This window comes from Leptosomus discolor, chromosome 10, assembly GCF_034619465.1.
Source record: "Leptosomus discolor isolate bLepDis1 chromosome 10, bLepDis1.hap2, whole genome shotgun sequence".
NCBI classification, from domain to species: Eukaryota; Metazoa; Chordata; class Aves; order Leptosomiformes; family Leptosomidae; genus Leptosomus; species Leptosomus discolor.
The window spans coordinates 8,809,604-8,824,273 of record NC_141400.1 but is presented as its reverse complement, the minus strand read 5'-3'; the positions used below and the strand labels follow the sequence as shown (position 1 = coordinate 8,824,273).

Below are 14,670 nucleotides of genomic sequence, written 5' to 3'. Positions count from 1 at the left end.
TGCTCTTTAACATTTAACCTTTCTGTTATAAATAGGACAACATGTTTTAAGCTTTATTTGTCCTTTAACTGTTGAGACTGATCCAGACTGGATCTACCCTGCGCCATTCACAAGCTCAAGGAACTGTATTTTGAATAAAACACTACTAATTGCTTTTTCCCCAGAGCTGCCTCTCTGCTTCACCAGAGAGGCAACTGGTCCATGTTCGCGGTAGGCTCTCTCTTAGCAGAGCAAGACAGGGCAGGCCAGAAAGTAAGTTACAGTCAGGTCATCAGGAATTGAAAAGCAAATCCATCCATGGGAGTGCGCTTAAGGTGGAATTCAGCGCAGGTATTTGTAACAAACAGGTCTCCCTATGGCACTGAACATGTTGTATTTACATATAAAATACAGGCACCTTTACCTCTCTCCCCATTTTTTTTCCTGAACAGAAGAAAAATACTCACTAAAGAAGTTTAAATCTGAACTTTACAGGCTGCTGAGACTGGCGAGTTAGTGGTTCTTCATTCTAAATTGCTCTTTTCAGTGTTATTTCTGAATTGCCTCCTTTAGTCTATAAAGAACCAAGTCTCAAACTACTTCTAGAAAGGTAAATCGCTCAAGGAACTGGCAACATGGGCCCTGCTGACACGCCATCTTCCCTCCAGTTGGCACTGATCAAGACAACAGCAGTTGGTATCTCTGCAGCTGGAGATACGCTGGCCAGAACTTCAGATGTAACAGCCCTGAGAACATTAACAGTTTGCAGTTCAAATCAGCTAATTCAGAAAAATCATCCAAGGACACTTTGCATTCAGGTCACACCAGAAGATCCCTGGAACTCAGTAAATACTCCACCTAAAATTTTGAGCATCAATGAGAATATCACAGATAGTTTTAATATAGAACTTCATTGCAGACTAATGCAGAACTTCCATTATTAGCTGTGTATGCTAAATTACTCAATCCTCAAAGTGGGTGTGAAATCACACACACGACACTTAAATGTATGTTTATTGTACGTAACTACTTGTGGAAAAGAATAGTTTTCCCTTGAAATTATCCATAACCTAGAAAGGTCAAGACACGAGCTGATGTGGAAAGCTAGAATGTGAGTCACTAACACAGTGGAAGGAAAACTACATCCGTAATGTTTTTCCCCCTCTGCCTGTCTAAATCCACGTTGTTTGTGAAAACATAAAAGCAATTTGTGCAAAAGCCAATTTCTGCTCTTTAAAGTTTTTCCTTCCTAGTACTTGGTTTCGGTAACAATTCCACCCCCAGCTCTTTGATCTCACTAGTTGATTATATTTTTTTGCATGTGCTATTTTTTAAAACCAAGTTTTAAAAATAAAAGTCTGCACTCAGATTTGTAAGTATTATAAAATAAAGTCTGCATTCAGAATCAGTATTTCTGTAACAAAAATAAAGGGGAAACAGACTTGGAGAAAACCTACTAAAAAAAAAGGAAGCCAGCTTTACAGGTGGAAACGACAGGTACAGCAGTTACAGGTGTAACACGGTTTCCTTTTCTTCCAGTAACTCTAAATTCCTTCATTGTTTACAAAGTGGAAATTGTAATCAGGTTCTGAAGTTTTAGAAGAAAAGCCAGGATCAGAGATTAGTCTTCCCTGCCCTACCGTTGATATAACCACATTAAATGTGGTTATAAAAGCCACGTTTAGTAAGACAGTTTAAGCCGTAACAGAAATAATTCTTGAGCCTTCCAACTCTAAAGTCATGCTGTGGAGTTTTTCACCCGTTTCTTCAACGGGTACTACTTAGAGGGGAAGACTCCCAGTCTAAGGGTTAGTATCGCCCAACACGAAGCAGATGCTGCTTTACATTATCACGAGGTATTAGAGCCTGGCACTCGGCATTACACCAGGCAACAGGATTCTTGAGGTTACGAGGGCAAGATGAATACTGTCATCAAACAGAAAACCAAAGAACTCAGAACTTTACAACTGAAATTTATATGTTAACATCTGCAGAAACAGACTTAGAATTTAAAAGCTCTACAGTCAGCTTCTCCTAACCTCTTCATTAAAAAGGCTGGACAGCATTTAAGACCTTTACATTAATTTAACCAAAACTGTACAAAGCAATCAATTTTTACATTTCCAAAATACTTATCACAAAGTGATCAAGAAACTATTTCCATGTGACAGGCAGCTCCCTTTACAAGTAAGAGGCTTCAGTAGCTGCATTGATTTTTTTTCAGCAATTTTTGTTCTGTATTGAGGGACACGTGCTGACCATTTCTTTTGAGCAGTCAGTTCTACTGAACATATGACTTTATGCATACATTAGTGCGCCAAATGAACTTAGAATTCCAGCAGTATCAGATCTTTTCCAATAAAGAATTTACAGAGTAGGTGTATGTATTTTTTTACATATATATACACAATTTTACACATATGTGTGTGTACATCTGTATTTGTGACTGTATGTGTACACATACACATATACATAAAATTGCTGTAAGTATTGAACTGCTTACGTCTGTTGAAAGAAGTTTTCACCAACTTCTTTGGTGCAAAAAAAAAGTCTCTGCCATTTCTCGCACTTATTAACCACGCGGAAGATAAAATAAACAAGCATCTACAGAGTTGGAAACAAGAATGAAAAAAAGTCTGGTGCATTGGCATGACTTTCACCATGACTACTGTCCAAGAAAAGAGGCCATGGGATCATCAGGTCTCTGACGTTTCATTCTGTAGGCTTCCATTTCCTCTTCTGTTGGCTCCCTGGTTTCATACTGGCTGTTGTACGGTCTCTTCCTCTCATCTAACTGCATGATTTCTTTAACGTGGAGAAGACGAGCCTCTTCTGCATTTAGTGCCTGAAATGCAAGCAAAGAAAAAAAAAAATAGACCCCACAGTGAAAGTTAAGCACAGAAAACCAACGACAGTTTGTATGAGATTCCAGGACAACAAACTAGCAGGAGGCGGAATGGTGGGATAAGCGATGCACAGCTGCCTGGCCCACCTACAGCAGGCGGCATTTCATGCTCATTTTTTTTTACTGTTGAACATAACACGATGGTAAAATGATGGCAAACACGGTACTTTCAGCCTTTCCAACTGCCAAATCAAGTAAGACACTCTTTGGCTTTACCTAAAACGTGCTCGTGACCCAGCAAGCACAAAAGCAGATAAGCAAGCACGTGATCTCAGGGGTCAGGGTCGGTTCGTCGGTGTTCCCCTCCCGCCCCAGTCATTTTTTAAATGCTTTTTGAAATACATGTCATCCCATTCCCCAAACTACTACTGTTGCTCCTTCTTGCTACTGAAGGGAAGCTGCATTTGTACAGTGCTTTGATTGACCACAGTTTAACAGTAGTTTCACACTCGGAATATCCTGAGGCAGGCTGCCGTGCCTGCGGAGGGGCAGCAGTCAGCAGACAGCCTGGTGGATGGATTTATTGCATCAACTGTGAGACAGGGCCCACGTCTGGGATAAGAAGTGCTAAGTTAAGCTTTGACAGTGCCTTTGATCTCTCCATCTTTTTTCAACACACAAATCATTGTGTTCTGCCATGTCTTTTATAGATCTACAGCTTTAATAGGTGCTTAGACAGGAAGTGTTCTAAATCATCTAAACTAAGTCTTCCAAAACTAAATATTTATTGCATGTTTGCCTGAGAAATGGCGAATGTACTTTAGAACATCTAACAGCATTTTAGATTTACTTTAGCTTAAAATTAGCATCAAAGATCATCCCACAGAATACCACAAGAACTGCATTACAGTCTTCATTTTACTGTTGTAAAGCATTTGTCAAGCTCTTCTTGCCACAGAACACTGAAGAGTATAGCGCACCTTTTTAAGTTTTTCTTGCTTCTTTCTCTCTTCACCCTCACTATCTGAATTGGAGCTCTTCTTGTGCTTCTTCTTTTTCTTCTCCTTCTGTTTCTCTTGGTGTATCTGTAAGGTGGAAAACCAGTTACTGTTAAGATTCAATTTGCAAACATCAGTACTGCTCAAGCCATTAAATCCCAGGCATCTATTAATGCTATTTGAGAGCTTACTTTTCAACAGAGATGTTAATGATCTAAGAATGCAAATTAATAATTTTCAGACTCATCATGACTTACATAATTTTGTAGTCATACGCATCTTTCTGTCTCTTAAAATGCTGAGGAAAAATATCTGCCTTCCTGAGAAAAGGAAACAACCCACCTCCATCAGTGTTTTGGGTTTTGTCGTGTGTTCTTCCTCCCTGGGTTGCTCTTCCAGTAAGCTTGCTTCAGTATTCTGTACAACAGACAGGAGAAGGGATACCCATTTACTAAGCACATGTGAAAGAAGGACACAAAAAAAACCCAAACCGAAAAACCAGCACAGCCTAAACCTTAGTCGGGAAGATGAAAGCATTTCAGCTCTTTCCAAGTGACTAAATGAGACAATACTTACAGCAATTTCTTTCCCAGCTTCTCCCGTACAGTAGGAGTACTTGACAAATGAGTGGCAGCATTTGTAACCCCACTTGCCTTCTTTCCAATACGAACCCCAAATGCACTGCAAGAGAGGACACCGTAGCAGTTATGTCCATGGCGACAGTCCCCGTAAGAGGCAGGCTGCCATTTATTCCTGAGGTTATGCCCTGTAAGTAAGCTATTCAAACAATCCGAAGGGACAGTTATGAGAAGTGCTCTTGCAATTTTACAGGTACAGTTTCAAAAAAGAGAAAAGCAACAGGATGTGGTCAGCTCATACTCAGAGTCAAAGGGAAATACAGTAACTTCCCCTTCAGTCTCAGACTGCCATCGCAGCTCCTCAGATCCACATCGCAACCGCGACAATTTGAAATTTCTCCTTAGTAGAAAAGGGAGAGTGTCACATCTGAGACAGGAGAAATTTGTTTGCTGTATAAGTCATACTGCACTGCACCCAACCATAGCCCATTCCCTTCCCATGGGAAGGAATCTGGGTTTTTTATAATTTGCACATAAGCTAGGGCTTACTGTGTGGTTGTTGATCTTTACATCCTCTTCGTATTTCGAGCAAGCAATAGCTTTCTCTTGCCCTTTGATGATTGTTCCGTGCCTAGAGTACTCCACGTAATCTTCTGTTTGAGCTAACAGCAGTTCAGCGGGCGGGGCATCCAGATGTTCTTGTCCTCCGTACTAAAATGCCAATGGCAATGACATAAAACAGATTTTAACACACCCACCTTTTATGTAGTTAAGCACACATTTCAAAAACATCACCTTCAGTACCTTCTGAAGAAGACACAAAAGAAGGGGATGGAGACAGTTTAATCTTTAGTGACCAGTTCAGAGAGAAATACATCTCCTCCTATGGCCACTGTGGTTTCTGGTGGTTTTGCTTTTGTTTGTTTGTTCGGTTTTGTTTTGGTTTGGTTGTTTTTTCTTTCTTATGCCCGCAGGATTACAACAGTGATATTCCTCACTCAAAGCAGGAAAACTTTTCAGAGCAAACCAAAAGGCTCTGGTATAACCAGAGCAGTACTTCCTGACCCCTCCAAACTTGAATGTTGACAAGGCTAGAATCTAAATGCATTATTTAGTTCCTTTTCAGTTGTCCAAGGAAGCAGTTACAAATTATAAAACAAATATTTATCTAGAAGACTGCACTCAAAACTTGAGTCTGAAAATTCTGCCTTTCACATTTAAAAGAAAAGTTTAAAAACAATTTTGGGAGACAGTTACTTGGGTATCTTACAGAAGATACCACTTTTAAACAGTAAAAGAATTTTTTCAATCACTTGAATTATTTAAAAAAAATAATAAACCTAAAATTCCCACTCCTCCTACATACTGCTGTCAGATTTTTTCACTGGAGAAATTCTGACAGTTAAGGGAAGAGCTCCCAAAAATCCAAAGAAATACCAGCAGATCTTCAAAGGTTCCTATATTAAATAATACAATGAATCCGAATGATGAGATGGCATGTATAGATATACAAATCTTTTATAAATCTAAGCTGCTGAGAACAGCTGACACATTTTCACATAGCATTAGTAATCTTATCCGCTCTCCAAGACCCAGACTTCAAACTCAAAAGAATTCTTCTTAAATAAAACCAAATGTCTGTTACCTTCTCTAGGATGCTTTCTTTCTGCTGTGCCTTGAAATCTTCCTTTTTCACTTTGAAGGACTTATAAAGTAGCTCTAATTTTGTAGGGTCTGCTTGAAGATGAACTTCAGAGCCTTTGTCATAAGCCTCCCAAGCAAACACTGTGTACACAAGAGGTTTCACTCAGTATTTATTCTAAAATCGACATACGCATTCAAATTACAATCTTTAATTCTGTAGTAATTTGAAAGAAACCCTCAATCTAAAAAGACTTATTTTCTCTCTTGCAACAAAGAAGCATTGTTAACTTAAGTCTTTTAAGTCCATTCCCCTAAAGAAACCGCCAAAAGACCAAAACCCACTTACACTGAGTCTGTGCCATTGAAATGGTATCTCCAGTGTAGCGAACAAAGTTGTCACCCGCGTAACCAACTCTGCAGAAAGAACAACATGACTCTTAGCATTCTGGTAACGTGATTTCCTTTTAAATACAATCCTAGAACGCCAACAGGAAAGTAAAAACTCTCCTTTGTGCCCTGAGAGCTAAGAATGGAGGGAGAGGAAGGAGCATTCCACTCAACACACGAAATCCAAGTCTGGGATCCCCACAGACTCATGAAAGTCTTAGACAGCAACTCAAAATACCTGATACTTATGTTTACATGGAAACCTTATGACACAGTCCTCGGGCTCTGCCTGGGGTACCAAGCACCATGAGCCAAACTTGGATCTAATTGCACCATAAATATGTGTAAATGGTAGGGTGATACTCCAGCATAGTGATTCTCAGCTTCTGGATTTGTGAATCTCTCCTCCTGCCCAGACCCAGTGTATTTTACTGAGTTAAAGCCTGGTAATAGCTTTACTGCTCTCAGTTACCTTTTGCACACCCCTTGAAGAGATTCACAGTGAGTATATGACACGCAGGTTGAAAATCAAATAACGTTAACAATCCAATTTCCCACTCTTTTCATCTCGCCCAAGCCACTCTGAAAAATTTACAGTCTGCAAAGCTGTGGCAGAAACACAGATCCAGCAAAGGTCAAATTACGACGCTAGAGAGAAGTGAAAGCATCTGCATCGAAAAAAAAAGCATTGACTGGCATTATTGTAGCTGGCGGCAAGGAGAGGTGGAAAAAGCATTATTTGCTCGCATTTAGCCACCGCCACTCTATTTCAGGCAGTGAGCTAATCCAATTACTGTACTCTGAATAAATGTTTTTACTCACAGCATGTCTGCTCTGTAAGTCCACGGCACTACACAGGTCAAGGAGGGGTCACAGCTCAAGCGCTTGACTCGGGTTTTAAGCGAGACAGCCTTACATGCAGCCAAAAGCCAGGCCATGGCATTCTTTAAGTTGTCTATCTAGACAATGCCCAAGCTTTCAGACCTTTTCGATGCAGGCTCCACAGCTATAGCAGGAGCTCTTACTCCTAATTCAAGCATTTAGTTAGGTACCACAGATACTCCATGCCAGTCTCCTGTGCTGAATGCCTCCCAACAAACAAGGGATGAAGTTTAAGATTTCATTACTATAATACTTTATATAAACGTCATTATTGCTTACAGGGATCACCTCTAGATACAGCAGTGTTCTAATCCTCGTACAGATCATTACACTAAATGGTGACCCACATACCCCTGAAGATTAAGGGCCAGTATTACTAAATACTAAAATACCACTTTCATGTATTAAAACAAAAAGTGCTACTAAATAAAACATTTTTTTTTCCATGTTCACTACTACTTCTATCCATAACTGACTAGAGATTCATTAGTAAAAGGACATGCAGGTGAAAGAAAACACAGAACTATTAATCTCATTTTTAACAGAGTTTTCTCGGATATACAAGCATGACCCCATTTTAACTTACTCATCTGGATTCTTGCCTGTGTTGGCATACGGGTTCTCCCTCATGGCTCTTGTTTTGGGATCGTAATAAGCAGAGTTCGGATCTAGATTTCTCAAGTACTAGTAAAATAAAACAACATAAAAGATATTCCATATTTATTATTTTAAAAGAACTGAAGTTACTCTTGTATCCCCCAGATTAGACATTTTAAGAAGTTATATCTATGTAAAAGGATGACCTTGACAAAGTCATAATAGGAGCCAGAATAGAACTGAGAACAGACCTTAACCTCCAAACCCCAAGACCCATATGCAAACTCATTAATAACTGAGTGTACATTTTTTGGAATTAACTCACATGAATACAAAAGAACATCTGTAAAGAATTATTTACTCACTTTTGCAATATCTTCCCGAATACGTAAGTTTCGAACTGTGATACGTCTTTTAGAGTCAAAGTTCTGCCCAGGCATATCAATGTCATCTGCGTATTTATCTTCATCTTCATCTTCACTGTTATGATCTCTTTCCTGAGGAGAGATGGGAAACTTCTAAATAAAAGAGGACATTCACTCTAGAGACAAGTACAAAACATGATTTTAGGGGGTTCATTAAAAATCCTACAATCCCTGTAGTTAAAAGCTAGCATCTTTCGCCTGGGCTTAAGTGTGCTGTCATGCTAATCTAACATTCCAGTTTTCAGAAATACTCTTGTTAAAGGATTTCTACTTGCTCATATGGGAACAGTTACAAAAACATAACTGTGACGATACTAAGAAAACAGTTATCTTGGGCAAAACATACCACATATTAAAAACTAGTTATCTGCTTGCATCTCTAAGGTTTGACAACACATAGGAATTAAAACAAAACCAAAGAACCCTCTATGAAATCCAACAACCTCCTCCTGAAAGAACAGGCAGCCAGTGGCACGAACCCAACATTCAAACCCTTATGCCACCCTTGTTTCACCGCTCCGCTAACTACAGGTCCTTTTTCCTGCCCACGGGGTGATGTGGTGGGTAATCATCTTACTGTCTGTGAATTTGGTTCCTCTTCTCCCCACTGGTGTCTTGGGGAGTTCTGCAGCAAACAAAGAGCACATCAGCAGAGAAGACAAGACAGTGAAGAGAGGAAAGATAGCAGGGATATAAAATAAAGAGCAATCAAAGCAGACCTTGATGCTGGATGTAAAATACAGTTCACCTGTGGCACACAATGCACAAAGACTGCTATGTAACCTTCTAGGGAAGAGCTTGTAAGTGTCTCTGTTACATGTTGGAGACCTTTTCACTGTATTTCCAACGAAATTGCCAAGCCCTTCCAAGAAGCACATTCTAGAACTGTCACTGTTATTTAGAGCTTGCTATGCCTTTGAACACTAATGGTTCTAGAATATTTCATATCATGCAACTATAATCAAGATTCACACTGAAAACTTAAAAAAAATAAATTTAAAAGATATGTATGCAAGTATTTCGTTAGGATTGACAGGAATACTGAGCATGAATCAGAAGCCATAATTTAATCTGGAGAAACACAGCCAGAATTAATTTTTTTAACCTGCTTAGCCTCTAACTTGAGAATATTTGCAGCACTAAAGATGGAAACAACTGTGAATCCTGGAAGACCGACCAGCAAATTGGCCAGCACTGACTACGCACATCAGTCTCGGATCACTCCATTAGAGATAGTTCTTATGTTTCAAACATACTTTTCTTCTTACAGCTCCATTTTATAAGGAATAAGTATATGGAAGCCAACAATGTTTGCCTTGTGGTGAAAACAGGCATCAAAAAGAACCTTTTCTGTGGGGATGGTCAGAATCCCGTGGTTTGTGCTGGGCTGGAGACTAAGTTCACTCTGCCATCTAGTGACAAAATGCAAGGTGACAACCTCTGGAAAATGGAGGCCAAATTCTATGTCGTCTTTTGCTTGATGTTTTCTCACAATATTGATTAAAAAACCCGACTTCTGACCAGTAGCAGTCTCTACTTTTTCCCCATTTTATAAACTTAGAGAAATGCCTTTTAAAATTAGAATTTTACATCAAATATTATCAAAAGCATTGTCTATAACCTAAGAGGAGCTTGCAGAAGTTAGGGGAAGATGCAAACTCCGCAGTTATAAGTCAGAGGGAAATAAATACATATGCTCAGCCTTTGGATAACCACAGACACTGCAAATAGTCACAGCAACGACTAAAGAAGAAACAAGTCTGGTTCTCAGATAAATACAATACTTTTGCATTCCAATTTATACTAAGCATCACTAAAACAAGGCACAGCCCTATAATTAGCCTTAACACTAGTCAGATGTAACCATCTTTAAATACAAAAAAAGCATTTCAGTATATGAACAAAAAGTACTACACAGAAAACAATTTTTTCTGAACCAAAGTTCTGTGTGGTTAATATCAGCAAGAATAATCATCACAAAGACTTTTTGCCCCTAAGGGGAAAACAAAGCAACTCTCATTTGAAAGAAGATGCTTTGAATTCTTGAATGTGATGCAGAATATGCTGGTGCTAGGAAAATCTTTAAATTACTGAAGGGCATAAAAAACAATAGCAGACCCTGTATGGAGAGTAAAAGCATCAGGGAGCAGAAGTAACCTGTCATACTTTTATTCAGCCTACACAAAAAAACAAGTAAGGGTTTAGTTTACTTACCACTTGCTCCAGCTTTCCTGATGCTAACTCTTCCTGAAGCTTCTGGGCTTTCAGGGTACGCTTGGCCTGGGTATCATGAAATGCATTTGTTTTAATATTTCTTTATATTAGCAAGTGCACCATAAGCATTTCTTGTGACTGCTGCCATTTAAAACGTATTCATTATTACCAAAAAAATGTTTTGGTTTTTTCTTAATTCTCTGGGTGCTTGTAAAAAAAAAATCAGCAGCCTAGATCTTGTCTCCTTTACTCCCATGCTTTACCATGTTGGTTTTTGAGCTTCCAGGAAAAGAAATTATATATACTAACCATTTTACTATTTTATATTATATTGTTAAATGAAACAGTTTACTACAGTTTATGCAGCTATACCATTACTACATTCACCCCACTTTAAGAGACGGCTTATTTTAGTTCAACAGTGTTTGAAAACAACCACGTTTTATTACTGTGTCCTCATAATCTAGTTAGAAACTTCAGTGCTTAAGGCACTTCACGACTGGTGCTGCAAGCACTTACGGCTCACCCCGGAAGCACCGAAGCCCAGCAGCCAAAGTGAGATTTTAAAGCAGCATGTAGTGAATATTTGTGCGTGTCTGACATCATAGAACCACAGAACAGCTGATGCTGGAGGCACCTGAGGAGACTGCCAAGGACAATCCCCCTACTCAAAGCAGGCTTGCTACAACAGGTTGCCCAGGAGCTTGTCTAGGCAGGTTTTGATTACCTGCAAGAACGGAGACTCCCCAGCGCCACTGGGCAAGCTGGTCCACTGTTTAATCACCGTTACAGTAGAGTATTTTTTTCTTACTTTTAAACAGAATTCCTTGTATTTCAATTTGTGCCCACTGCTGCTTCTCCTGTCACTAGTACTACTGAGTCTGGCTCTGCCTTTAAACACTCCCGTTAGACGTTCACACACACCGATCAGAACACACGTAGCATCAGCTTTGCTACGCGCTGTAGGAAAAGACTGGAGGACTGACCAGGCACTGACAGTTTGAAGTGAAGCTTGCTATCAAGCACAGAACCATTTTTGCTTTTTCATTATCAATACAGCACAAGGTCTAATATTAACAGTGCACATAACAAACATTCCTCCTCCCAGCCAAGCCAAATACTAAACGCTTCCCCATTAAACAACAGCACCTACATACCAAATCAACCTTGGAATATTCCTCCACAATCTTCATGTGCTCTTCTGGGTTATAACCATTCCAACGATCTCGCTTTCCATCGTAATCAAACATCAGCTGAGGCTGCACATGTTCATCTGGTGCAATATTCATGCCTGTGTATTTTGCTCCAACTTTCCTGGGTCTCTGAAAAGAAAAAAATTGGTTGAATCAATCCATTGAACTAAAATATGTTACTCACTTAGATATCCCTTTAAAAAGAGTATCAATCAAGCTCCTCTAAAGCCAGTTAAATTCAGCACTATAAGCCTGTCAATTGTAAGTGCAAGTAGTTCATTTCTGTCTTTTAAAGTAGTGCAACCGACTCCTAACCCCATCAAATTCTAACTCTATTTTCCACAAATAAGAAAGCAAGTGAAGCACAGTCTCTGGGGGTGGCTTCTAGCTGACACGAAACAGAAAGACAGGCACAGCAGCACTTGAGTTAAAGCAAGTTAACACGAGGAGATAAACATTTTCACCTATTATTGCAGTGCTTATCACAAACAGAACTGATGAGCAACACCCTGAATACTACCATTTTTCCCCTTCATATTTCCTACATAACAATTTCTTCAGAAATTTTCAGGCCACCTTTCAATACTTGTAACCTTTTTCAAAACGGCTTTTTCAAAGCCAGTAACTTTTATTTTATCTAGTTAGCTATTTTCCGCTAAGATTAGAATTCTCATTGTTTTCAAAACCATTAAAACACCAACAAAAGTGAAGTTTACCTCCATGCAGTCCTTCTTTTTGTGTGTCAATGCACCACAGTTCTCGCAAGCTCCTTTACGGTATCTAGTTGCCACTGCATGCTAAACAACAAAAAAACCCACAGTGTTGTACAAACTTGTAGGAAGATTCATATACGTGTTCCCAGGAATTAAGTCATTTTTTCAATACAGCTGAAGTGTGCATGGTCTACTCAAACCCAGAGCACATACTTTGATTATTACCAAACACTGCCACTTGCCTGCAGAGTAAGAACTCCCAGCTCCTGACTCCCTCAAAAACATGTAACCAGAAATTCTTTCCTCACAGAATCAAACCAAGTCTTTATTTCATGACGAAACTATTTTGCATACCTCTTGAACTCCTCGTTTGTACCAATCTCCAGAGGAGCTATACTGTTTCTGCTTCTCTGGCTGCGGTCTCTGGTGCTTTAGTGTAGGTCTTTTAGAAGGATCTATGTACCATGGTACTGAGGATATGTACTGAGGAATATGAGGATTGATATCTCTGTAAAAGATGTTGTGTAATAAGTACATGGCAAAGAGAGATAAAACCACAACAACTTAGCCTAATAAATAACTCTCACATTAAAGTTCAATGCTTTAGGTGTGATAAAAGTTGTTATAATGCATTGCAAAATAAACTCTAATTTAACTAAACACAGATGTTCATTGAGATTGCTGCCATCTAATTCACCTAAACTTGACTCCAAATCAAATACCTTATTCCATGCAACGTTACTGAGCACAAAAATAGTATCATTTCTCAAGCAATAAGCCTTGTAGAAGCAAGAGAGAGGGAACAGATAAGGTACGCAGTGAAGTTCCCCAGTATTATCTTCTGATCACTTTTAAAATACTACTTGTAAGTAGCTGCATAGATGGGTCTTTTTAGCAGCACCGTCAGTAGATCACAGTAGATAAACACGGAACCTACATTTTTTTGGAAAATACCTGCTTTGTGAGGATGACTGGAATGTTAAAAAGCAAATTCACAAAGTTCAACTATTTACTTCTACAATGACTCAAGCAAAAATCATGCCTCACCCTCATGATTATTCTGTAACCACAACAGGAAAAGAGACATTTTTAACCAGTAGCTTTAGAATAACCATAGCTTTAACAAAACTCACTTTCCTTCTTCATCCACCTCAGCAGGTGCATTTCCTAGTTTTCTTTGTTCTTCTAATTCCTTCTTTTTCCTCCAGTCTTCCCTTGTCATCTTCTTCGGTTCCTCCAGGCTCACATCATTTGACCCTCCCGAAGGAGCGGCATTCATTACCGTCCCTGATGCCATTTTGGTTTTACACCTGTAACAGAAAGAAACAAAGTCTTACAGATCAATACCATTGGACAGCACAGTTCTCCAACGTGTTTTTGTACCGTTCAGTGGTATTACTCATCCTTGAGATATGCCTTTCCACAAAACCCAGTACGAGTGCTGAAAAAAACCTTCCCCTTCTCTAACCAGGGGGATACGTGACGGGGACGAACAGCAGCAGCTCCGCACGCAGCGCCAGGACACGCACTGCCGGGCCTTCTCCGCCCGCCCGGGGGGACACGGACTCACCCACGGCTGCAGGGGCGGCAGAGCCCGCGGACACGCCGGGGCTGCGAGGAGGCTGCGGGGAGGCCCCGCGAGCCCGCCGGGGGCCCGCACAACGCGCAAGCCTGGGCCTACGCGTACCCCAAAGCAGACGACGGAGAGGAAGTAGCGCCCCACCAGGGCCCCGGCCCGCGCCCAGCCCGCGGGGACGCGGGTACCTCCTCGGAGCCCCAAGCAGCTGCCCCCACCCGGGCAGGCGGGCCCCGCCGCCCCCGGACACCCCCCACCTCCGCCGCCCTCGCTTACCGGCTAGGCCGCACCGCCGCCCCACAATGCACCGCGGCCCCGCCCCGACCTACCCCCCGTCACGGCACTGCCGCTGCCAGGGGCGGGGCCACGCCGTCACCACAGCAACGCGGCGCCGGGGCCTGCGGGGCGGTTGTCCCTGCCCGGGCCTGCCCCGCCCCCGGAGCGCAGGGGGTGGAGCCTCGAGGGAGCCGATGAGGCGGGGCGGAAGTGCCGCTGCTGAGCCAATCGGCTGCTGAGCATTACTCGTAGCAGCCAATGGGCGATGCGGAGACGGTTTAAAACATGCCGGCGGTCGGGGCGGAGGGTATCGCGGCTTGGCGTTGTGAGGCGGGGCGGCCTCTGGCCCGGTCCTGAACGGAG

The 14,670-nt window shown here is 41.1% G+C and overlaps 1 protein-coding gene across 2 annotated transcripts; it reads right to left on the bottom strand.

Annotated features, from left to right (window-relative positions):
- Positions 1–1,939: 1,939 nt before the first annotated feature.
- On the bottom strand, positions 1,940–14,320 carry SLU7 (spliceosome associated SLU7). Of its 2 annotated transcripts, XM_086470934.1 has the most exons (16): positions 14,308–14,320; positions 13,589–13,765; positions 12,810–12,963; positions 12,459–12,539; positions 11,707–11,871; positions 10,550–10,615; positions 8,913–8,960; positions 8,276–8,407; positions 7,900–7,997; positions 6,391–6,458; positions 6,046–6,185; positions 4,950–5,111; positions 4,399–4,503; positions 4,165–4,239; positions 3,805–3,909; positions 1,940–2,824 (listed from the first exon to the last, which is right to left on the bottom strand). In XM_086470934.1, the coding sequence occupies exons 2-16, from the start codon at positions 13,750–13,752 to the stop codon at positions 2,645–2,647; spliced, it is 1,743 nt and encodes a 580-aa protein (XP_086327060.1). In that variant the 5' UTR covers positions 13,753–13,765; positions 14,308–14,320; the 3' UTR covers positions 1,940–2,644. The 2 variants fall into 2 exon arrangements, with proteins under 2 accessions (XP_086327060.1, XP_086327061.1); XM_086470935.1 differs by lacking the exons at positions 8,913–8,960; positions 14,308–14,320 and having other exon boundaries at positions 13,589–13,995.
- Positions 14,321–14,670: the final 350 nt, after the last annotated feature.